General features: G+C 42.4%; 2 protein-coding genes across 2 annotated transcripts; both read right to left on the reverse strand.

Annotated features, from left to right (window-relative positions):
* Positions 1-1,439: 1,439 nt before the first annotated feature.
* On the reverse strand, positions 1,440-13,818 carry MED17 (mediator complex subunit 17). The gene is made up of 12 exons (XM_057399840.1): positions 13,548-13,818; positions 13,059-13,225; positions 12,166-12,385; positions 10,557-10,693; positions 10,370-10,454; positions 9,071-9,223; positions 8,031-8,161; positions 6,854-7,038; positions 6,153-6,290; positions 4,997-5,114; positions 3,673-3,832; positions 1,440-1,844 (listed from the first exon to the last, which is right to left on the reverse strand). Exons 1-12 carry the CDS (start codon positions 13,777-13,779, stop codon positions 1,639-1,641), a joined length of 1,932 nt encoding a protein of 643 aa, XP_057255823.1. The 5' UTR covers positions 13,780-13,818; the 3' UTR covers positions 1,440-1,638.
* A 420-nt stretch (positions 13,819-14,238) lies between these two features.
* CUNH11orf54 (chromosome unknown C11orf54 homolog) lies at positions 14,239-25,395 on the reverse strand. Its single transcript, XM_057399849.1, has 10 exons — positions 25,372-25,395; positions 24,853-24,932; positions 22,950-23,073; positions 20,762-20,860; positions 19,628-19,701; positions 18,753-18,854; positions 17,251-17,427; positions 16,347-16,496; positions 15,412-15,528; positions 14,239-14,517 (listed from the first exon to the last, which is right to left on the reverse strand). The coding sequence occupies exons 3-10, from the start codon at positions 23,005-23,007 to the stop codon at positions 14,344-14,346; spliced, it is 951 nt and encodes a 316-aa protein (XP_057255832.1). The 5' UTR covers positions 23,008-23,073; positions 24,853-24,932; positions 25,372-25,395; the 3' UTR covers positions 14,239-14,343.
* Positions 25,396-25,676: the final 281 nt, after the last annotated feature.

Genomic DNA, 25,676 nt, shown 5'->3' on the forward strand with positions numbered 1-25,676 from the left:
ATCAGATGCATGAACAGATGCATCAAGCTGATGGCTGAACTGTTCATCAAAGAACCCCCTCTCCACCTGTAATCATAGGCTAGTCAAGCAATACAAGATCTGGCATCACAGGGGTTGTGTGTGATTCACCCATCTTTCAAGACAATAAACAGTATTTTCAACCAGCACTTTTTCATTTTCTATAAGATATCGTGAGAAACTCACTGAAACCTGAAAGGAAAACCCTTTCTCTCTCATAGCTCAGCCACACAGAAGCAGGTACTTCAAGGAACTGAAATATTCAAGGAACTGATGCTCCACAGTGGCAAACACCAACAGTAGTACAACAGTTGCTTTGGATAGACACTGAGCAGCAGCTTGCCACAAGCAGTTGCTTAATACATTATTTCCTACTACTACTCTTTATTGCTCAAGAATACAGCAAAATAACAACTGTCACAAAGTATGATGTTCAATGCAAGCATTCTATGTGTGAAATGTTCTCTTGTATACATATTTGCTCATACTTTGTAACACATAATATGGACATAAATCTGAACCAGTTCATACAGACAGGTTTTGAAAAGATCTTTAGCAATTAATCATCAAACAAAAGCTTTGTGCAATACCTTACTAGAAGCTTCAAGAAGGCTACAAGCACAACCAAGAGACAAAAATGCGACTACTTTTATTTTCAAAGAACTCAAGAGCTGATCTTCAGGATATTGTTGTTTCCCCAGATGATAAACGACAGTGCAGGAAAAAAACCCAAACAAGCAAACAAACCAATCTGTGGGGATGCAAGGGGTACTGCGTGAGTTACCTGCTGCTATCCGGACATGAATTTAGAAATGTCATACCCAAACTCCAATTGTCAGAGTCTTGCAAGCAGAGTAAGACCCTTCCTTCTACATACCTGCAAAAAACAAGGACAGAAAACAGAAGCAAAGTAACCAGCAACCGCACAGGCTCACCTGTAGCCATCAGAAAGATGTTTGCCAAAAGCTGTGACTTCGTAGCGCTCTCAAGAATTGCCATCAAATGTATCTCTCAAAAAAGAAATGGATCACCCAGAAGCCACATCCATGTTCAAACTCCAGCTCAAGAATGTCACCCAGCTTTCTTTAGCCTTAATTTTTGACAAGAGAGCTCTGCTTCTCCTCTGCTGTCCCACTTCTCATCAAACGAGTCCGTTAGCTTCCCCCAAGACAGCCATTCCTTGTGGTCCCAGCCATTAAGGCTTCACAATAGCACAATTCCATTCTAGTAATTTTCATCTCTCAGTAATACTTACAAAAAGATCTGCTGAGAAAAGTAGGAGCATGAGAGGGAAGGGAATGACTCTGAGCAGACACCTTTCATATAGCAAAGAACTACTGAACTGATTTAATAAAAGAAAAATACATCAGTGACTCAGCTCTGCTACTTTAGACAGCAATCTGCAAAGAAAGAGCTGAAACGAACCTTCCCAGAAGTTTATTTTAGATGTTATTGAAAAAAGTTTTATTAGAAACAGTACAATGAACATATTTGTACAGGAAATACATTTGGCTTTGCTTTCTTGCATTGTGTTATAGCTCCCATTTCCCTTTGCTGCTCAGCAGTGATTGTATGCAGCTCAGTGATGATTCCAAGCCGCAGGGAGAGGCAGATGGATTATTAACACGGAGTTAGGGCAGCCATCAGGAGTTCCATTTTATAGACAAAGTTCCGCCCTTCCATTTTATTCCACTGTACTTCCTTGAAGGGCCCTCGAAGATGATTCCACTTGTTGTCCTGCAGCACATCGCCTTTGGGAAGATCCTTGCACTGACTCCGTGGAAACTGAACCATAACTTTGCTGCCACTTTCTGGGCCATTACGCACTGTAATGAACAGAGATTGTGTGAGCACTTTTATACTGTAAGAATTCCTCATATTAAACATCCTTCCTCATGTATGCTATACATTACTCCTACTCAATTCCAAACATGCTGAAAGCAAACAAGGGAAATTACCTTTTAATTATTATTAATGTTTTCTCTTTGAATTTTCTCCTTCTGGTCTCCCATTTCTCTCTGATTTTGTTGCTTTAGCACTGCATGTTCTGGTCAGAGCACACCAGAGAAACATCTGACATAACCCCCATACACATACAGCTTACAAACGCATTTATTTTTCCCTAATGATGCTAGGAAGGGCAAAGGGCTTCTTGGCCAAATCTTACCTTGGATGTATTCCCACCATTCTGCTGAAAACCGTGACCAAAAAGATATTTCTAGTGGATTTACATCAGATGGAGAGCGATGGAGTCACTCAGGATAGGTGTTACTTTTAATCACAAAATTCCACAAGACTTGGCTTGGACAGGTTTTTGTGCTGTGATGTTGGGTGGTGGTGCGTGTCTGTGTTTGTATTTTACATAAGCAGTTGGGGATATAACAGTTAGCTCTTCCCTCACTTACCAAGCCAACCTTCCACAAAGAGATGACAATCAGGCCGATTGAACATAATTTCTCCTTCATAAATCAATGGTGATTACTCCCCATCATTATCATCACCTTTTCCTTAACAGTTTGTAAACTGCTCATGGGGCTGGCTTTTGCCACATCTCCCTAGTAATTGCAGTGAGGCTGACCAGACTAGTTCCCCAGATTCTCCTTCTTAAATACAGGATGTGACATCTACCTTCTTCCAGTCCTTGGGAATCATTTCTGATCACAATGACCTTTCAAAGGTCATCAAGAACAGCCTTACAGTGATATAAGTCGCCTCCCTCAGCACTCATGGATACATCCCACCTGGTCCCATGAACTTGTGTATGCCCTCTTTGCTCCAAAATTTCCTATGGGTCTCAGGGACCTGGGATGCCTGAAGTCCAGTCTTAAGATGAAAGCAAAGAAGACATTGTGTACCTTGGCCTTCTCCATGTCCTGTGCCACCAGGTCCCCTCCCCATTTACCAGCAGGCCCATATTTCCCCTAGTCTTCCTTTTGCTGCTGACCTACCTGTTGAAGTTCTTGTTGCCCTATACATTCCCCACCAGATTCAACTCCAGATGGGCTTTAGCCTTCCTATCCACATCAATGCATGTTTGGATAGTCTATCTTCCAGAGTAACTGGTCCTGCCTATAATCACTTGCAGCTTCCTTTTTATGTCATGAGTTTAGTTATGAGCTCCCTGTTCATACACACAGATCTTTGGTCACCTTTGCACAACTTTCTGCACAAAGAAATGGCCATTCTTGAACCTGAAAGATGTGATACTTAGGAAAAAAAAAAGAAACAACTCTCTCACACCCCTTTTCCCTCCACCCCATAGGATGGTATTCCATAGGATTCTTCCAAGAAGATCCCTGAAGAGACCAACATTTGTTTTCATTAAGTCCACAGCTGTGATGGTGTTGTTTGCCTTGTTCCCTTCTCTCAGGATCTTAATGGTTTCTGTAATCTGGCTTTTCAATGCTAATTCTAAGAAATAGTTTCAAGCCTTTGTAAACTAAATCAGGTTTATATTACATGGCTTACTGAGCAAAGTATTGATACTATTTAGGTGTCAACTGCATACACAAAAGAGATTGCTTCTAGAATATTTTGCTATAAATTTACATTATTCAATGAAATTCAAGAGACTCTCCCAGAAAGAGACATACAAACCCTGTAGAATTCACTTAATGTTAAGATTTTCCATACATTCGCAAGAGAAGACACTACCTGAAATGGCATAGTCTCCATTTGGTGATGCTACAGTTATTGCTGATGCATTGCCAATGCTCTCCACCGGTCCCAGACCAACATGATTACTGAAACTCAGCACATGCCATCCCATAACTTTCGCAAGTTGCTGAACTGCATGGACTTGGTGCTGTGACATCTGAAAGGTAACAAGAGGTTCATCTTCTGGTCAGTATTTGCACGCCACAGAAATAATTGATTCCTGGTTTTACCCAACTTCTTTTCTTCTGCACACAGAGAAGACCACTGTATTAAGCACACTATGCAGTTAGATAAATCTTTCACAGCTATATGGGCTTCTGCAATTTATTTAAGTATTGCTTTCAAGTTACAAAAGCCTTTATTTAGGTCTCAAGAACTAATTCAAGTGATACAAACAGGGCTTGGAAATAATTCTTTCTTTGAATGGAAATGAGACTTCTGCTGGAAAAATATATAAAATCTGTGATATTATTCTCACAGCACACTCTGGGAAAGAAAAGTTGTGGTTCTCAGGTGCCTGATTATTCCCACTAATGCTCAAGTGCAAGTATTGAGCTTTAACAGCTTAGAAGTTTAAATGCTAACATTTTTCTGTATCGTGACTTCACACTTGTAACAAAGAAATAGCTAGCACTGTTCAGCAGTTCTCTGTGAACAAGTCTGAAAACACTTCACCAAAAAGGTGCCTTCAGCAGAATCTGTTTCAACTTGTTTTCTGTGTCGTGGAGTTTCACTAACTGCAACAGGTCAACCACTGTTATTAAAGACCTGTACTTTGACTATTTATAATGCATAGTAGGGACACAGTCACTTCTAACTAAAACCAGCAGCTTGCTCTAAGCAATTAAGAAAACATTCATATTCATTCAAATATCAGCTGATTTAGTAATGGCTGATGCAAAGTGAACATTAACAAGACAATGCTGAAACCACAGTAATTGTGGGCTCATTAAGATCTCTAGACAGGTCTTGGTTGCAGTAAGTTTCATATATTGAGTACCTTATTGTCTGCTATGACTCTCACTGACTTGTCCTGAAGTAAGCAAAAATCTTAAGTGTTCTCATGATGAATAGCATAAAAAAATGTATTTCAAATGGGAGGAGAAAAATTATTATTACTACTGACCTTAGTAAAACCTGGCATTGTATTTTAGTTTCAGTTGCTAAAGACACTACACAAACATACTGAAAAATTCAGTCACCTACCTTCCTATTTTCACTATCTTTAAATAAAGTTTTTCTACACAGATAAAGGTAAGATTCTAACTTCTTCTGTTTCCCAAACATTACAAGAAAGGAAGAAGAATGTATATGAATCTACCTGAGATAAAAGGAAATCCTGCAATTCCTGCTCTTGATGGGATAATGTAATAACTCTTCCATCTCTATGCACAACTCTGATTTGTTCAACTCCAATGTTCAGCTGTAGTTGAATGGATCTTTGAAGACAAGATGCACATTTGTTCAAAATGCATTACATTTCCTTAAGAAAACAGGAAACTAAGAGCACAGAACTCCTCCAGACAACTCTAAGATGAGCATAGTGCAAAGCCTATGGAATAAGGCTGCAACTCTAAATATTTCAGTTTCACCCCTCATAATAGCTCCCTCTACTGCAGGGAACATCTTCTGTGGTCTGTTCCCACATATGGTCCACTGCTTGCTTAGGTCAAGGAACCTCCTGAGGGGCCTCACAGCTCCTGCATGGCACTGTGCTCGAGTTTTCTTGCAGGGGAGCAGAGGAAAATGGTGTGTACTTGGGGCTTGTTCTAACCTACAGCCAACACTTGGGCAGAACAGGTACTCTGGAAGTTAAGACTGCAAATCGCACCAATGACCACAGTCTGCTCCACAGTGTGTACACAGCCAGAGAGGGCTGTAGAAAAGTAGAAAAAACAGCTGGGTCAAAGTAGAAAAGCTCAAAGTAGAAAATGTAATAAGAACAGCTGGGTCATCCACTGTGAAGACACTGGATCATTCACTGCTGGTCAGCATGCATTCATTTCTGGCATATGAAATCTCTTATTTTGAAGACACAGTGTGTAACTAAGGGGATGAATTACATAAGTTCCACATTTCAGTAGCTATGCAACAGAGCTAGGACTGAGCACTGACTAGCTGTCCATGACCAGACTGGAAGTTCAGAATCCAGCACATACAAAGATACCTTATATTCATCTATCTCTATACAAAGCAACCCACCCTCCCTTAAACAGCCAGTTTCACCTTCAATTCCCACATTGAAAGGGAAATGTGCTGGTTAAGAACTTCAGTTTCTTCCTTAAAGTTTAAACTGGGTGAAGATTCTCTTAGGGTGGCTGTTCCCCCACAACTCAAAACCAAACACTCACACAGAAATAAGGGGTTCCTAGTTGTCTGCCTGAAGAGAACCTAAAGCTGTAAAACCCAACTTGAACACGCTCTGACACTGCTGCATGCTTCTACAACTAGAAAGGCACAGGCACTTTCATACATACTTGCATATTTGTTCATATCCTTGAGAAGTTATAAGAACTTTAACACTGGATTCATAAACATCATTTATATTGGACCAGTGGGCCTGAATCTGGGGATCCTCAATACGGCTGGCCAGACTGTCTATGGTTCGAGCAGTTCTAGAAGATAAAGACATAATCATGTACAGTTATCTAGACAGCTTGAGCTCTTATCTGGATTAAAGGAAGTGAGGAGGTTATAAGTTTGTTAGGTTTTCTTTTGGTGGCACACCAGAAAGATAAAAAAGGAAATTTAATAAACTGTGTGAAACAAAGTTCTACTTCAGCACCACTTTGGTGCTAATGGAGCACCTGTTTACTTGGTACATGTCACATGCACTCAGCAGCAGTACTGAAGTGGTATTACTTAGAATGAGCTAATGAGCTACTGCACAGGAAAGAATACTAAAAAAGATTTATGCAGCTTCAGAAAAGTAGGGACAATTATCAGCAGCTGTGAGAGCTGTCACAGAGATCTCTAAGAAACCCCATTCCTTTTCTTTTTTACTAGCCAACTGCTTATTGCTCGTATTTCCTGATGTGTTATTGGTTCCTAGTACTTAAAAATAGACTATTTTAACAGTGAAGGAAGTAGCTACTAGTTCTAAGAACACTGAAAAAAAAATCAATTGTATTCTACATAATGGTACATTTAATTGCAACAAGAACAGCTTGTGACCTACCTGCGTCTCAGAAAGATGTGCTTTGCCTGCTTTATTATCTTTTCCAGAAGGCCTTCATTTGACTGTAAAGAACTGATATCATTTTTATCAAAAGCCTGGGGTCCTGCAAGTCTCATTCTCTTATGGCCAAAAGGTGCACTAGCTGGATGTGGCATCACTGTTGAGCTCAGGGTTTGCTTGTGACACTGCAACAAACAAAGTTATGAAAGGAAGTGCCCAAATGATGCATCTGCAAGAATATATATACTATAATATGCTGCTTCACGTCAGGTGTTTTACATATACATACTTTCCAAAAGTGCAACATTTTTACTTTATAAATTTGACAGCACTTTAAAGCAGCTTTCCACTCATACTTTGCCTCCCCTGTCTATGCATCCCTTTCAAACCTTATGGGAAGTGATGTTTAAAAACATGTGCTAGCTAACAAAGGTTTGGTAGTATGGCAGTAGCTCCTACTAGTAAGTCTGCCTCATACACATCTCTGGAGACAGACAGGATAGTCAAACAAAAAATAAAGGAACTATTTTAGAAATAAAAAGGGGTACAAAAAAATTAACATCTGGTTCCAAGTTAAGAAAGGAAACTCACAGAGCTGGGCGCTGGGCTCAGGAAACCCAGTTCAGTGCTTGGAACACTAGACTAGTCCACATGACTGCATGACTTGTGCCTCTAAGGAGATGAACACTCTCTGGAACATGGTTTCACAACTGCATCTAAGATTATGCTCCTTTCCTGAATAGACGAAAGCTCAGCTTCCTACCCCACATCCTTCTGAATCTAAGACACTGAAGCAAAAAAGTGGACCTCAAAAGAAGCAAAGTTATTATGGTCATCGATTGTTCTTCCTTGATGCTCACTTAAAGTACCTGACAAGCACCAATTAGACACAAAGGAAAAAGGGAAACTGATGAGCTGTACTGGTAAAACCTTGCACAGCTTTTCTGAATGGAACACCAGGCCTGAGGTTAAGTAAGGAACCGGCATTCCATGAAAGCATTAACTGGAACTCCCTAACTACCTCTACACACTAGAACTGAACAGAATGGTGCCTCACACCAATGGATAGAAAGCGACTGGCCTCTAGTGGCACCCTGTTGTTATAACAGGGCTGCATGCCATGTAGAAGACTCCAAAAGCCCAAAACATCTTCAGTACTTGACCATAAATGCATTACCTCTCTGATAAGCTGATGCAAATTATGTTCCAGAACATAAAGATGATCATCAGGATTCTGTTTCTCGGAAACAGACTTTTGTGACTTTTTGTCATTGGAAGAGTGACACAGAGAAATAGACAACTGTAAACCTGTACAAAGCAGATTAAAAAACACAAAACATATCAGGACACAGACAATTTCCACAGTGGCTACTGAGAACTGCTTTTCTTCATGTATTATAATCAATATTTCTACAACCAGTACTCACCATAATCAGAAAATCAAAGAATGATGTTGGAGAGCACAGCAACAAAGGCAGGTAAGACTCGCCACTGACTGAAGTGTTGACAGGCCAGCTACTCACTACTAGGTAGGTTTCACATCATTTTCTATGACTCGACCCCAAACAAAAAGAAGAGTCTTCAGGACCCTATTCCTTCCCCAAAGAAGGAATGATTTACCATCCTATAAATCTGAAGCAATCCAGAAACATATTCTTCACATGATATCATCAGCTGTGTACCCCTTGTAAGAACAGAGGATTCACCAGCCAACTCTGAGCCACCTTCATGCTATTTAAATTATCCTCACTGAAAAGTATTGGCCTCTCTTCTTTTCAAGACCCATTAATTCAAGTCTTAAATTCCACCTGCACCCAATCCAGCAGCACTGATTTATCCACAGCTCCAAACTGTAATGTGCACACATGTTGTGGTTTAAGTCCAGCACCACACAGCCACCTGCTCACCCTCTCCCTGTAATACAGTTGACAGCTTTTAAGTGCTACTGACAAAAACCAAGCACAAAGTAAAACAATCCAAACTCCACACAATAAAATGTGAGTAAATTAGAAACCAAAGTGCATTAATTGGATACTTCTACAACTAGCAACCAAAATTCCCATTCTGGGAAATTCTGATTTTTCAAAACCTTTGAAAAAACAAGGTTCCTTTTTTTGTTGTCGTTAAGAGCAGAGCATTTAAAAAGGTCTCACCAATCAGAATTTCAGTTCATGTTTAAGCTAATAACAGGTTAAGAAGTCTTACAAAGTTTCCTACCTGGGAAAGGCTGGGAGATGATCTGATTTTTCACAACAATGTGAGGAATCTGGGATTTAATTTGAACAGCTTCTCGTGAGAGCTGGGCAAAGATTTCTTTACATAAAAGAACATTCTGTGCAGCCTCCAACTTTGTCTGCCAGTGGGGAGAGCCTGAAAAATATAAACCAATGTTCATACAAGGAAAGGGTAAGAAAAAGCTACCTTTTTGTTCAGATACCAGACACTTCAGTAGTTATGAGTAATTGCTAAGGTACAGTAGTCAGTAGCTTCTGTCCAAATGGAGCAGAAAAATGCATTAGTGTTACCTTACATATATGTATACTGTGAATTGCAGCTCCCAACTGGAACTGTCCATGACATTTCCAGACCTTTTGTGAGCTCTGCTTAAGTTGTAATTTACTTTCAATGATACTTCTAGCTTTATTAAATTCACTCTAAAGTGAACCACCAAATAATGGTAAGGGCATGTATGTGCCTTCACAGGAGTTATAGGGCCCAAATTCTTGGAAGATTCTGGTCTGGGTAAGCACATAAGCTCTATGCTGTACCCTCAATACCATATGAAATATCTGTATAGTACAGCATCCTGTCTATGGTCAAGACAGCACAAGTATCTGTGTCACAGACCATTGTGAAATAAACCCCTGTCAGTTCCTTTAATCCTGAAGAGTAAAGGATGAAATTTTAATCCCAAAAAAGTACAGCTTTCAATAAGGGTACATAGCAAATGACTCAATCCTCACCTGCCAGGTGAGCTATTGGTAACGAGTGCACATAATGCCAGCAGTTTCAGATCCAGAGAAAACAAATGAGGCACAGAAACAAATTCCACATTTTGGCCAAAGTTACGAGTGAACAATTGGACATTCAGTTTGTTGAAGTAATGGGATGTAACTGGATGAAACACAATACCTCAGTTTGCTTTTGGTTTCATGCTAACTTCCAATCACAGAATCACAGAATCCCAAGGGTTGGAAGGGACCTCAAAAGATCATCTAGTCCAAATCCCCTGCAAGAGCAGGGTAACCTAGAGTACATCACACAGGAACTTGTCCAGGCGGGTCTTGAATATCTCCAATGTAGGAGACTCCACAACCTCCCTGGGCAACCTGTTCCAGTGCTCTGTCACTCTCACAGTAAAGAAATTTTTCCCGATACCTAACAAAAGGTGCTCCAGAATACTTACAACACAATCCTAGTAATTTTGTTTCAACTATATGCTAAGATTTTCAAATAAACACTGTACACAAACCCATTTCTTGAGAACATGTTCAAAAAACATACAGCTAGTTATACCTGGTTTTGGTTTTAGCATGGGTCTCTTAAAGAGGTTAACTGTCCCAAGGTCACCAATGTCTGGAGCTTGTTTCTGAATAGAAACCTGGATGAAAGAGAGAACGTTATTTGATGTTTGTTCTTTGTTGCAAGCACACAAATACCAAAACAAAACCCAAACTACATTATTAAAGTCTCTCTGGCAAACCTTGATATAGGCTGATCCCTCTAAATCACTTGGAATTTGAACATCCAAAGGACAGTAATCCTCAGGTATCTTTTTATCCAGGTCAATGTCAGTGTTCTTTATCACCTCAAATGTGCCATGATGAAGGAAAAGGGAACCTAAGAAAGAAAGACAAGAACATACACACTCTGTATAAAGCATCTTCTGAAAACATGAAGCTCATACATCTGTTTTGGAAGACTATGTATTTTCTAAGTCTCCAAAACTCCATAGTTGTGCTTCAGAGACATGGATTCAATGGATGGAGCACTTGGTGGATAAAGAATTAGCTGGATGGTCACACTGAAGGAGTTATGGTCAATGGCTTGATGTCCAAGTGGAGACCAGTGACATGTGGCATTCTGTATGGCTTTGTTATTGGAACCAGTGCTGTTTAACATCTTTGTTGGTGACATGGACAGTGGGATTGATGCACCCTCAGCAAGTCCGCCTATGACACCAAGCTGTGTGGTTCGGTTGATACGCTGGAGGGAAGGAATGCCATCCAGAGGGACCTTGACATGCTTGTTAGGTAGGCAGATGCCAACCCCATGAAGTTCAACCAAGCCAAGTGCAAGGTACTTCACCTGGGTCCAGGCAATCCCAAATACAAATACAGGCTGGGCAGAGAACAGATTGAGAGCAGCCCTGAGGAGAAGGACTTGGGGGTGTTGGCCGACAAGAAGCTCAACATGAGACGGCAGTGTGCGCTTGCAGTCAAGAAAGACAATCACATGGTGGGCTGCATCACGACCAGCAGGTCCAGGGAGGTGATTCTACCCCTCTAGTCAGTTCATGAAACCCCTCCTGCAGTCCTCTGTCCTCTTGGGCCCCCAAAATAAGAAGGATGTGGACCTGTTGTGGCCTCCTCTGGACTTGCTTCAAAGATGCTCAAAAGGCTGGAGCCGCTCTGCTAAGGAGACAGGCTCAGAGAGCCGGGCTTGTTCAGCCTTGAGAAGAGAAGGCTCTGGGGAGACCTTAGCGCATCTCCCAGTGCCTAAAAGGACTACAAGAAAGCCGGACTTTTAACAAGGGCCAAACGGACAGGATAAGGGGGAATGGTTTTAAAATGAAAGAGGGCAGATTTAAGTTACTACCTTCAGTGACACTCTTTAGTCACATGGTTTAGATGTAGGTAGTCCCAGCAGGACTACCTAAAATGTGATGATGAGTCCCTTCCAACTTGACATATTCTATGATCTTTGTTCACAGGAAAATGCAACACACTCCTCATTTTTTTTTAAGTGCTTTACAGGCCAAATGTAGATAAAAGCCAAAGATTACAAGGTCTACCTGTCAACTGATCAACTATATTGTTGGTACAGAATTGTTTCTGCAAAGCAATCTGTAGTAGAAACCTACACAGCCTTTGAAATCACTTTCTGGCTGAAGGATGGCACAAGATTTTTCCTGATAATAAAACAAGTTCCCTCCTCTTACAATCTTGTCTCATGATTAGAATAAACTTGCCTTAAATTATGTTATTATTAGAGCTATTCTATCTGGTTTTCCAGTTAAAAAAAACACACAGAAGTATAAATAGCCATTCTAGAAAAAAACAAAAGACGCTCTGCTTGTTCTGCTTGTTTACCTGCACTTCTGTAGCTCAGATCACCAAGAATTTTGTCTCCTACTTTCCTCAGCTTCCAGTGTTGTCTCAGTCTCAGCAGTTCAGAGTTGAAGTCTCTTTGTCGCTTATTTTCCTGGTTCTCTGCTACTGATTTGGATAATCTTTCTGCGCCTTTCAACAGGATTTGAGCTGCTCCAGCTAAGGACTTCTTTTTTGAAATCAACTGTAGAAACTGAGGATTCTAGTCACAGAAAAAAGAGAGAATAAGCCACTCGCACCTCAAGTCTCAAAAACTATTGCTAGTGAAAGCTCACTGACACAGACGTCTTAGCAGCCTTCCAGAATCTGAAGGGGGCCTACAAGAATACCAGAGAGGGACTCTCCCCCAAGAGCTATGGTAATAGGACAAGGGGTAATGAGTTCAAACTTCAACAAGGGAGGCTTCGGTTAGACATAAGGAAGGAATTCTTTACTATGAGGGTGGTGAGGCATGGGAACAGGTTGCCCAGAGAAGCTGTGGATGATCCATCCCTGGCAGTGTTCAGAGCCAGGCTGGACACAGTCTTGCGTGACATGGTCTAGTGTGAGGCATCCCTGCCCATGGCAGATGGCTGGAACTGGATGCTCTTTAAGGTCCTTTCCAATACAAACCATTCTATGATCCTGTGGCTAATAACTTTTTTTGCTGGATGTTCAGTAACTTATTTAGGATTACTTTCACACCCGCATTATACACCCATAAATCACATTTGGATGCCTTTGAAATCAGCCTCACCCTCACCCATCCAGCACTGTGCCAGCACAACACAGGGAACACTTGACTAAACCGCACATTCATCATACACAAAAAAATACCCTCTGAAATAAAACCTTAGTATCAAGCCACACAAGCTATATAACTAGGTACAGCATACCTGTTTTGGAGGAAGGGGATCTTGCACAACTGGATCTAGAGTCATGAATTTTTTATCCTTCACAATGCTTAGAACATCATACAGCACACACATCTCAGTCAAGGCGCTTCTCAAGTTGTTCCTCACCGAATCCCAGGGCCAGAGGGATGGCTGAAACTTTACCAACCCTGAAAGCAGAACAGAAAAAAAGGAAACAAAAGACTTTAAAAACATACAGTGGAAGGCTTGTCCTTACACCAGAGAGAGATCATAAAGACATGAAATACAACTTATCAGCACTATACCCGCATCTACCTTTTTCCACTCTACTACAGTGATTTACTGGGACTCGATCACGAATATCGCGATCCACCGCCAATCGCGGGCACCCACGGGAAGACGCCAGGCCCAGGCACCAGTGGGCTGCAGGCCAAGCATCAGCCACAGCCCGGCGGGAGAGCTCCGGCCGCAGGCCGACTGACTGGGAGCCTTAGGCCCGCAGCCCCTCACCTTCCTCATCCTCCGCCTCGCCGGGCTCGGCCCAGGCGCGGCCAGCCGAACCCGGCTCGTCCTCCTCGGAGCCAGAGCCCTGGCTGAAGTCGATGCGCTGCGCCAGGCGCGCCAGGTTCTGGGACATGGAGAGCGGCTGCAGGTAGGTCTCGCTGCCATCCAGCCCCACCTCCTGCACCTGCTTCTCGCACGCCGACTCGATGCTGATGCGCACGGCCGGCACGCCCGCCATCTTGCTGCGACCTCCGACCGCGGGGCAGGCGCGACCCTCGCGCCGACTACGGGTGCCGCGGGGGGGCGGGCCGATGAAAGGGCGGGGCCAGCGCCGGGAGGGCTCGGCTGTTTCCGGACGGCGCTCGGGAAGGGACGCGGCCAGCGCCGGGCGGGTTCGGCTGTTTCCGGACGGCGCTCGGGAAGGGACGCGGCCAGCGCCGGGCGGGTTCGGCTGTTTTCGGAGGGCGCTCGGGAGAAGACGGGGCCGACCCGAGGGGTCGGTAGCTATCGGCACCGGCGGAGCTGAGCTGCTCTGCGGGAGTCATTAACGTGGAGCGCTACAAGAGCGGCCGCCTTCCCTTCCTGCTCCAGACCCACTCTTAACGGGTCTGCATCCTTCTTGGAGCCGTAACAGTCATAAGTGCAATGACAGATACACTCCAGATTTCTCACTTTGACAAAATGAGGAAGCCATCTCTTTACTGCTGCCGTATTTATTCTTGACTCTGATAATTGTACATAATTAAAAGCGTTTAAAAAATCAGCATTTGTACTGTAGAAAGGTTCAGCTGTCACCACAGCTTCAGTCTCTCCCGATGAGGTGGGTCTCCTGGGGCCTGTCGATGCGGAAGAGCAGCTCGGCGGGCAGGAAGTACCCCAGGTACTGCACACTGTCGGGGCTGGTGTCCTGATGGTAGTGCCCTCCTTCCCCATGGTGGCTGAAGCAGTGGGTGTGCTCCACACGCAGGTCAAAGCCCTGTCACCATAGAAAGGCCCGTGAACACATATCCATGTGAACAGTATTCAAAAGTCCTGGGGTAGCCTCTCCTAGGTGCAGATTTCCACAGCTCTCAGAGCCTGCTCCAATTATTAAGCACTGAAAATTTGCAAGATGCTTGTGAAACTAATGAGACAAAAGAAGAGGCGCTGTACAAAGCCTTACCATAGGACATCAGAGAGTTTAGAAACCCCGAAAGCCCCCAAATTTTGGTGTCAATCTTGCTGAAATTTACTTTTTTCATCACAGACTGGTTTGGGTTGGAAGGGACCTTAAAGCTCATCCAGTTGCAACCCCCTGCCACAGGCAGGAACACCTTCCACTACATCAGGTTCCTCCAAGCCCAGTCCAGTCTGGCTTTGAACACTGCCAGGGATGGGGCAGCCAAGGTTTCTCTGGGCAGCCTGTGCCAGCACCTAAGCACCCCCACAGGGAAAAATTTCTTCCGAATGTCTAATCTAAATCTACCCTCTTTCAGTTTAAAGCCATTCCCCTTTGCCCTATCCCCAACCTGCCTGTGTAAAATACTGCTCTCCAGCTTTCTCATAGGTTCACTTTACATATTGGAAGACTGCTCTAAGGTCTCCCCAGAGCCTTCTCTTCTCCAGGCTGAACAACCCCAAATCTCTCAGCCTGTCTTCACAGAAGTGCTCCAGCCCTCTATTCCATTTTCATGGCTCTGTCCAGTGATAGAAATGATAGGCTTGTATTTCATTACACCACCCCTAGGAGTGGTGGTATATACAATATATACAATGTATATATACAATATGTATGCAATATATACACACTCCTGTTCTTAAAAGGAAAATCACATCCAAGACAAAATTCATTACAAGTCTCAATTTACACTCAGAAATGAGAAAGACTCACTGGATCTCTGGAAACTATTACTGGCTGACAAATCAGTGGAGCCTTCATTTCAAAGAATTTGAGCCAGTTGTTCACATCTTCATCGGTATTCAGAGGACAGGCAGAAAATTCTGGAGGCTACAGCAAAATAAAAGCTTTGTAAGTGAAAGGAAGACACTTGTCTCAAGATACCTTTTTTCTAACAAATTTACCTCACTTTTCCCCTCTCCACAATTCTACTCGCATTTGTTCTTATATAATCATAGAATGGTTTGGGTTGGAAAGGACCTTAAGATCATGTAGTTCCAACCCCCCTGCCATGGGCAGGGACACCTCACACTAGACCATGTCACCCAAGGCTCTGTCCAACCTGGCCTTGAACACCACCAGGGATGGAGCATTTATCACTTCTTTGGGCAACCTGTTCCACTGCCTCATCACCCTCACAGTAAAGAACTTCTTCCTTATATCTAACACTCCCCCTGTCTAAGTTTAAACTCATTTACCCCTTGTCCTATTGCTACAGTCCCTGATTCTTGACTAAAAGCAGCCTAGCAGTGGCCAATACCGTGTTTCTGCTAGAAACAGAACTGATCAGAATATTGCTTCTTTCATTGCACAGGATAACTACTGAAGTGAGGATTCTCCTCCTGGTACATTTTAGAAGCTTGGTTACTTGGTAAAAAAAAGTCTATTGCTTCTTATAAGTACAGTTTCATGTATTTAATTTTACAGTAGTTCTGCAGTTCTTTAGGTGCCTACAGATTTCAAAAGCAAAGATGATGGCTGAGTAATACTTTTGCAACATCAACTCCTTACTTTAATGCACTGCTTATCCTAACAGTTTATATATCCATTTAAAAATAGAAAAAAAAAAGTCAAGGCACTAAGATGTTATACCCTGATTTACACATCTGTTTTCTGATGGATAGTTATCTGAATTGAGAACAACATACCATAATGTGAATCTTGGCTTTCCCCTTCTGAATGATAAATGTACCACCCATCCCAACTGGCTTTTCTCCATACTGTTTCTCTAAAATTTGTCTCAGACAAGACACAAAGTTCAGTTCCCCAGTTCTTCCATTGGCTTTCACTTCAATGACCTGGAAAATAAAGTTAATTTGTCACTGCTGTCTCAGGCTGCAACAGTCTGCAAAGGTCTGTGAAAGCTGCTCTGAAGCTGTTCCAAGCTTATAAACCAAGAGGAATTGTTGAGAATGTGTTTCCCTGCAAGTGCTGCTCTACTTGCATCATTCCAGCACCTGACCAACTCTCCTTCTTGACTGTCTGTTTGTTTAATGCTGGCTTTGCCTGTGTTTGAGTAAATGACTTACTGCCCAGCACCCTTACATGAGACAATGATATAAGCAACCCCTTTCTGTCCACCAGCTAGCTTCCACTCTTTTCTCAAGAGTTATAAAGAAACTTTTGGGAACAGAGAACACTGCTCAGTTTCCATACAGCTGTCAGGTTTCTGACTCTGCCCATACCTCTTTGCACTAGCTGTGTTCAGGGAAGCACTTCTCCAAAAAATCAGACAACTGCCCAGAGCTGATTTACACAAGTGCATTGTACAACCGTTACTGTAAATCACTGCTACATTGGACTGGATTTGGATGGATGATTTATGATGGAAGAGCTCAGTAAACCAATACTGATAAAAAATCCAAACTCCTTTCTGTCTCCACCAATTCTTCCTCTTGTTCACTGACATCAGTTCCTTATATTTGGATATTCATTTTACAAAATTACTACTTTATTATTATCACAGACAACCAATGGGAGAACATTGAATTGTAAGTTTCCCTTCAGCCACAAAACTCCACAAGCAAAGTCACCTTTGATCCAAGTACACACCTTACCAGATTGGCCTTCACTGGCATAAAGGTTGGCCAAGAGCCCAAACTCACAGTCAGTGTATTTACTGCTGTACTTCTCAAGCAGGCAGCCTTTATCTGCAGGATTTATCTGAGCAACATAGCTCCCATTTACAGCAGGGTTTTTTTCACTCTTAGTTTGAACAATAGGGATAAGCTGAAAAAAAAAAGACCACGTAAGTGTAAGTCAGTAAGAAGATGTAAAGAGTCAGACAAATGAACAGAACTCACATAAATGGAATTTAAGCTTTGGACCATGATCCCAAGTAATAATATCATTCGTCACCTAGATCTGAGAGAATGAGGTCTGTACTGGTAAGAAAACTGCACTAATATTACAATATAATTGAAAACTCCAGAAAACAGTCTTACCTTTTCTGTACAGCTAAATTTAATGTCATGTGAAGATTAATGGTACTGGTAAAGAAAAGAAAAAGTCTAATGATTGAGATGTGAGGCCTGCATGCAAGTATTGGAATTCTGTGTAGTACTTTCTCAGTGTACAGTAACAACCACTATTATAATGGCCCGAATTTAATGCTGACATGGATTATCCCATCCACCAATAAATATATCATGAGGAGATGGCAAGACCAGAGGTTTACGTTTGGAAAGACTCTGACAGCAGGTGTTTTTGTCTCCCACCTCTCCTGCAGGTGACCATTTTGTTTGTGGCATCTTTAAAATTTACAAGGTAGAACAAAGCCACCCAAGAGGGCAAAAACCAGGGAGTATTTCAAAGGCATTTACCAGCAACTTTGACAAAGCATTTCTAAATCTTGTTTTTAAATCCTCTGGTCAGGTCAGTTTCAAAAAATCACATTTCTTCCACTCTTCACAGTAAAATGACAATAGGCTGAGAAAGTTGGGGCTGTTGAGCCTGGAGAAGAGAAGGCTGCGTGGAGACCTCCTAGCAGCCTTCCAGTATCTGAAGGGGGCCTATAGGGATGCTGGGGAGGGACTCTTCATTAGGGACTGTAGTGATAGGACAAGGGGTAATGGGTTAAAACTTAAAAAGGGGAAGTTTAGATTGGATATAAGGAAGAAGTTCTTTACTGTGAGGGTGGTGAGGCACTGGAATGGGCTGCGCAGGGAAGCTGTGAATGCTCCATCCCTGGCAGTGTTCAAGGCCAAGTTGGACAGAGCCTTGGGTGATATAGTTTACTGTGAGGTGTCCCTGCCCACGGCAGCGGGATTGGAATTAGATGATCTTAAGGTCCTTTCCAACCCTAACTATTCTATGACTCTATGAATCCCATACTTCCTGGGGAATTACAAGCTAAAGATTAAGCTTTATTATCTCAATAGTGTGCACCTCATCAGGTGGCCTTCGTTTGAATTCTTGCTGATGTGTTTTATGTGCTTTTGGCATGAATGGTGTTTATTAAATGTTTTGTTGTAAATGGGAAATACCCATCATGGTATTTTACTATTATGATACTTCCATGAATTCATTGAGAACTATCACACTCATTTACTGACCTCAGCATTTACTCCAAGAACCTTAAATGAAACAGCTCCAGCTCCAAGAATGAAAGCTCCAGGAAGCTCTATGTCCTTTGCAACTGTATTTAGATCATAAACCTGCAAAAGAGAAACACTCCTTTGATTTTGGTGTGGTGTTCCGATTAGGAATTGCCATTCTGTTCACTGTAACCTCTGGATGCATTTAATTCACAAGGCCCTCATTAGTATTTTTGATAATTAGGTTGAACACAGTTTCTGAACAGCACAACATTTGATAGTAACAAATCAGGTACATGTCCATTTGTTTTCTGAAAGGTGGAGTCTGCCTGTATGTTCCCCTGCCATTCCACCCAAAACCTGAATTATTGTTTTTATTGGAATTTGTATTTGTGTAAAACAAGTCAAATGGAAGGGAATATCATACAGAGAGAGATGGGGTGAGGTCTCAGAAAGGAGGCATGATATTCTTAGAAAAGGACAGTAATGCAAATACAGTGTTGGCCTGAAAATGCAAAACCAGCCAGGTTTTAGAGGGAATCTTGGCCGTGACTTGAGATCACAGCCATGCAGCAAACCACATATAAACATGCAGACAAGCCTCTTGTTTAGTAGTTCCTTCCATGGCTGCTACCACAGGTGGTATGTTTCCAAAACTGTCTTGTATTTGAGGGCAGGAGAAGATGAACCACCAACCATTTTTGCTATTTTTGCTACAATGTGTAAGATTTCGTGACAGAGTCTATGTTTAACACACATCAGAATCAATCTCATAAACCATTGAAAGTAAGTCTTATCATATTCATTAGTCCTTAGTTTTGTTTATATTTCTACAAAATATTGCTTTTCTTTTGACAAATGTAGTAAACCCCACAGCCACAGGAAAAACTCACTTTTTCTTTCCGTGCAACAGGTATGAGGTAAGGAACACCTCCCACATCTGCTATCCTAGGTTTTCCGCAGATTCCTGGAAAGATACAGCTAGTTAGCTTGGTAAAAATACTTTCCCTAATAATTTTAAATGAGCATGCAGTCTAACCCACCAAAGAACTGCTTCCTCAAGCTTCTAAACCCCTTTGAGAACACTATTTCCATAGCTTGCTTACATAAAGTGTTACACTAAGGCCGGGTTGGACAGAGCCTTGGGTGACATGGTTTAGTGTGAGATGCCCTGCAAAGGGGTTGGAACTTGATGATCTTAAGGTCTTTTCCAACCCTAACTATTCTAGGATTCTAGGAGTCTATGACATTAAGTCATAAAATGCTTCACAGTAGGATTCAATTTAACACCTGTTATTAAATTAACGTTCTGTGAAGCACAAAAACATTATTACAGGGGGCAACAACTGCCATTCATCAGTTCTCCATTAAGACGCCCTCACCACACAACGGATACCCCCACTAACACTCCACTTGCAAAATTCCAGCAAAGCTGGATGTCCAGCTCTTGGGACAATTCATTCACTTATTTGGATGCATTTTAAGAAGTGATGAATCACCTTCTGGAGGTGTTTCTTTCAATACATTGATGACAGAGGGAACTCAGATGAGTAGCACAGCTGACATGTCTGTCTTCCGAGCAGCTAATGTCAGAGAAGATGAATGCCACTCAGAATAAGATGGTTTTACTTCATTGGCATACAAGAATGACAAGAATTTAAAAATGCATGGAAGTGTAACTCCTTAGATTCAGACAGTGATTGGCATGGGCCTAAGGAATTTCTCCATCTGGAGGATAACAACTTAATTTCAAAACCTTTTCAGTGCATTAAATAAAGCTTATGAAATCAGTGAGCATTGCAATCACAGGTTAAGAAAATTACCACAAGTACTTGGTAGTGACTTGTCCTTGTTCATACATCAACTAGGAATCAAATCCAGAAATAAAATGTAGCCCTCCTCTCATGCATACTCTTTATCTGAAAAACAATTTAAGCTCTCCCAAAATCTTTAGAAGATCAAAACCAAGTAGGATCACGTAGAAAGAACTGGAGAAGTCTTTGTGGAAGACAGAAATGCGTGGTTACCTTTGGCAGGAAAATTGAAGGGTTCCTGAGTCAGATCAGGGCAGTCTACAACAGACACTTGAGCATCAGCAAAGTTTTCTTTGAGCCCTTTCTGCAAAACTATAATAAAGAATAATGGCAAAGTTATTGACAATGAAAAATTACCAAGAGTTTGACAAGTTGCTAACAATAATAAATACACCTGTTTAGGGATTATTTCAGCAAGATACATTAAAGGACTTATACTGACCCTAAGTAACTCCATTAAGTGTTACTGTCTGTAGGCACTTGTTGCCTGAATCAAAGCTTCAGAGAAGAGCAAAAGCTTGTAAAGGTAATTGTGTAGCTACCACACTAATTCATTTTATGAACTTTAAAGACCTTTTAATTGAAATACAATAACTGACTACTCCCAGTAGCACTAGGAACAACACAATGTGAAGTAACATGGGTAAATTTAAACCACACTCAACAGTGGGTTTGCTTCACAGGAGCAAACAGTTGTAACCACAGTCAAATATCATGAAAGAGCAAAGGAGGCAGTAAGTTTTAGCTGAAGTGACAATCAGTTCTTTAAATATACTAACTAGACTGTTTGCAATAGCTTGATTATAATCTCAGGCTGTCTCTGCTCTCTGGAAACTTCTGCTGTCATGGGTCTGTCACATTTACATTCACGTGGAGATTTTTCTGGCAAGTGCCACTGTCTGGTTAAGACAGATAACGAATGGTGCTGATGATAATGAACAGCTTCAAATCTGAACTTTTGGTTTTGTTTCATATCAATGTTTTTAGGCTCAGAACCTGCAAAGTCACTCAAGCAACAAGGAGGATTCTGACTTACACAAGTGCACTCTTTGGAAACAACTTCCAAACCTTAACTGAGTGTGTAAATGCCTTCACATCCACTGCTTCAAATAACATGTCAAAAGGTCTGAGTTCTTTCATGCCTGGGGGTCTGCTTTGACAGATGTCTTGAACAGAAAATCCAGTCTGTTGTCTCAAATCAGGCAGTTCCTTATTTACTCAGGACTCTCCTGTGATTTTGTTTTCTCTAATCAGGATTTCAGCCATACTTTACTTCTTGGGAGCAGATTTACCAAGCTGTTGACCACAAGGGTCAGTAGAAGGTACTTGACAGGTCTCTCAAATACACTTCACAACCTTATGGCAATTGGAAAAGGACAATAAAAGGGCAGTCACTCCTCAAATGCTCCTCAAGAGCTGGACAGCAACAAAAGTCACAGCTTACAGGAGGTCTCAGGACAAACTCAGGGAGAAAAAGGAAAATTCTACTTGGTAACTCATTTTTTCCTACTACTGTTTTAAGCTGTTCTACTGCAAGTACCTGCTGTTCTCTGCAGACCCAACAGGTCTATAGCAACCTTGGCTTATTGGCCCAGCCTGATTGCTGCTGGGTGAGAAAAGCACTGAGAACCACACAGGGTACTGCTGGGACCACACTTCCTCAAAGCATGGAAATGTCAACCTGACACGGAGCTGGGAGAGTGGCACACTGAACTTGAGGACCAATCCTGATAGAAACAAATCCTTTTGTACATCTGCTGCAGGAGACAGACTTCTAGAGGGACAATGCCTTTATAACTAGGGCAAGGAAAGAAGTTCATGAGCAGGTATGTTGGACCAAGTCACCTCCAGAGATCCCTTCCAACCTCAACCATTCTGTTATTCTGAGCACATTTTGAGGTGGTTTTGGAAAGAAAAACTGAACAAAATGTTTCCTGCAGCCCGGTTCTAAGGCAATCTACAAGAGAGGAGTCAACTAGGTTCAAGCAAGAGGACCTGCTGTGCTATACTGCATCATCAGCTGCATTTTGGGTAGTCCTGAAAAAGAAATACAGAAGGGTAGAGGAGGGCAGATGATCCCATACGAGTAAAGGAGTTCAATCTGTAACTGTTAAACTTTCCCAAATCTGCAAATACATGGACAGTTTTAAAGGGTTTGAAAGGCTGTTTGTGTGCCTGAATATCATTTGGGGCTCGGGGAAGAGTCAATGTTTGCTTTAAGGAAATAATAGCATATACAAACATAGTGCTTTTTACATTTCAGTATGTAAGAGCAGGAATATTCTGCATGTCCTGCACGCTGTGGAGAGGTTTTAAGAGCTTTAAGAGGTGATAAGAGCTTTAAGATTAAGTTTGAAGAGTACCTTAAATGCTGTTAAAAGTTACACGCTGCATGACTTACCCCCTGCAAGCTCCTCCAGACTTGGAACATGAAAAGCAAACCTTTCGACTTTGGCCATTTCCTAATGGGCACGGATTTCTTCAGAAAAGTAATTACAATCTACCACCCTGCAGGAGAGGCTGATCTGCAACAAGGATAATAGTTTAAAGATTAAAACAGGCTGTTTTCAATGTTATACTTTTCAATTTCACACAAGAATAGACAACAGCAGAATTGCAGTTCTGCCATCAAAGCAAAGACTAACAGCTTCAATATTAATGTTAATTTTCTTACATGCTTTGGAAGAAGAGGTGTCTGTCAGCTCTATAGCTGTCTCAGAGCATTACACATGCTAGCCCTCAAGCTTACAAGTGGGTGTAGGCAAAACACACCTTATGTTGAATCCAATTCACGAAGACAGGTCAGATTCATCTGTGTCTTTTGCAAGCAGAGAGCCAGGTTGGTTTTGAAAGAAAACTGGGCTTCTTTGAGCACAGTGGCTGCCTCCTCAGGTCTTCCCTAAGTTAATGTTTACTTTTCCAGCACTGGCTATAGTGAACTTTCAACCTTAACTCTGCCATCATCCCCAATTGATTCTAGCCATGTGGTTCCCCCTTCAGAAGGGAACAGGCTAGTAGCAAAATAGAAAACAACAGCAGCAAGACCTGCAGTATCAGCTACAGAGCCTGCAACGAAAAGTTTTGTTTGAATATAACTTTAGGAACCTCTTTACAAATGAACTATATTACAGTCAGCCTTGGAGCAGCAAAGTCAGCTAGTAGGGCCAACCACTAGCTTAGGGCAGAACAGCTGATTATACACTACCTATAACCCAGCCACAGCAATCATTAACTCCTTAGCCATACGCTTGCTGCACACAACATAAAAATAAAATGAGTCCCACTTATCCAGACCTCAGGCCCTGGAAGAAAAAGCCAAAACCTCAATTACAATCCCAGACCTGACAGAGATTTTCTTAGAAAGGGCTGTGATAGAGAAGGATGTTCCTGTGTACTTTTAGCTTCTATTTTAAAAGAAGTCCTACTTAGGTGAGGTATAAGGAAGAAGTTCTTTACTGTGAGGGTGCTGAGGCATGGGAACAGGTTGCCCAAAGAAGTTGTGAATGCTCCATCCCTGGTGGTGTTCAAGGCTATGTTGGACAGAGCCTTGGGTGACATGGTTTAGTGTGAGGTGAGGTGTCCCTCCCCATGGCAGGGGGGGTTGGAACTAGATGATCTTGAGGTCCTTTCCAACCCTAACTATTTTATGCTTCTATGTTATGACTGTCGAAAATCATAACTTTCCTTACACCACTGGCCTCTCAAGTCTGCATAAAGAAAAAAAACAACCTGCTGAAAAAAAAAAGAAATAGAGGTGGGAGATCAGAGCAGTCACTTACATTAAGTCTTTAAACACTAAGTTCAGCCACCCCAGTTACTGCTGTAGCAAGCAGCAGATAAAGGGAGAAACACAACTACCTGTGTATAGTAATTCTCATCTTAGTTGGTCTTATCCATCTCCACCGGTACCACCCTTCTCTGGCTGTGGAGGAGAATGTAACAGGCTGGATTGGTGCCTCTGTTAGAAGCCTACCATCAGGTGGAGTGAACCCTACTGCAAGACTTGCAGTGTGCACTCAAGAACACAAGAAAGAGAGCAGTTAGTCAGAGAAAGGAGGTGACAAGGTAACTGGTTGAAAAAGTCTCAGACTAAGAAAACAGGCTAGAACTGCTGTGGTACAAAAGGCAGAGGCAAGACCTGGACACAGTTCACATAGGTAGGCTCAGATACAACACCTAGACCATCACCTGCTGTTTAAAGGACAGTAGTCAGTTCACCACAATCAAGAAAGGAGGGAAAGCCTGTGGGAAAAGCTTGAAGTACCATAATAAACCTGATCTGACTGCTAGACATTAGTCCTTACGGGGAAGGACACAGAACAGAAGTGCATCCACCCAAGCAAGTATTCACAAGGGAGTTTGTGTGGTGTGGGAGACAGATAACCTGAAAGGAGACAACAGTTAGGATCCACCTTGGAGGGGTGGAGTGACACTGAATTACTACAGAAGGCTTTCAAAGACACAGCACAAATAGTAAAGGGACAGTAAGATTATTAGATCTGGGATGGCGCAACAAGAATGGAGAGGAAAAGCATCTAAAAAGGCTTTAAAAGTCTGTCTTTTTGAGGACGGAAGAAGACATCAAAGAGTAATCAAGGGCAGGGAGAGTGTAGATGAAACGGGAACCATGATACTAAGGCGGGAAAGGGTATGAAAACCTGTATTAAAACTAGTTTGGAGGGTAGAAGGCAGAAAGGAAGAGTTATGTTCAAACTGGAGATGAGTCAAAATGGGAAGGGAAACAACGAGGAGAGGAAAACTGCAAAATGACAGTCAGTGAGAGAAGACAGAATTAGCGATGCCACCAAGAGCAAAACACGCACAGATGCAGCCGCGGAGGTTGCGTTCCTCAGCTGGAGCGACGGGAGGAGATCCCGCTCGCGGCAGGACAGCCGGGGCATCAGCTCAAGAGGCTGGGATCCGGGAAAGGGCAAGAACAGGCGAGACCGGGGTCCCTGGGGAGGGCGCCAGGGCAGCCAGGGGCAAGCACGGAGCGCTGGAGCGAGGGAACGCAGCAGTAAGGAGAAGCGGACCCGTGCAGCGGTCCCGCACTGAGCGGGGAGCGCGGGAACTGAAGGAAAGCCGGGACCCCCCTGGGCCAGGCGGGGAGCGACTGAAGGGGGAGATG

Source organism: Pezoporus wallicus, unplaced genomic scaffold (assembly GCF_028554395.1).
Source record: "Pezoporus wallicus isolate ANWC-B61680 ecotype Strahan unplaced genomic scaffold, APGP_CSIRO_Pwel_v1 scaffold_6446, whole genome shotgun sequence".
NCBI classification, from domain to species: Eukaryota; Metazoa; Chordata; class Aves; order Psittaciformes; family Psittacidae; genus Pezoporus; species Pezoporus wallicus.

Coding starts and splice junctions, on each gene's coding strand:
- CUNH11orf54 (XM_057399849.1), bottom strand. CDS start 23,007: ATGGCCAAAGTCGAAAGGTTTGCTTTTCATGTTCCAAGTCTGGAGGAG. Junction 18,855..19,627: donor CTGTTGCACGGAAAGAAAAA/GTGAGTTTTTCC, acceptor TCTCTTTTGCAG/GTTTATGATCTAAATACAGT. Junction 16,497..17,250: donor GTGAAGGCCAATCTGGTAAG/GTGTGTACTTGG, acceptor TTTATTTTCCAG/GTCATTGAAGTGAAAGCCAA.
- MED17 (XM_057399840.1), bottom strand. CDS start 13,779: ATGGCGGGCGTGCCGGCCGTGCGCATCAGCATCGAGTCGGCGTGCGAG. Junction 10,455..10,556: donor AGGGATCAGCCTATATCAAG/GTTTGCCAGAGA, acceptor TCTTTCATCCAG/GTTTCTATTCAGAAACAAGC. Junction 9,224..10,369: donor CATGCTAAAACCAAAACCAG/GTATAACTAGCT, acceptor TATATTTTTCAG/GCTCTCCCCACTGGCAGACA.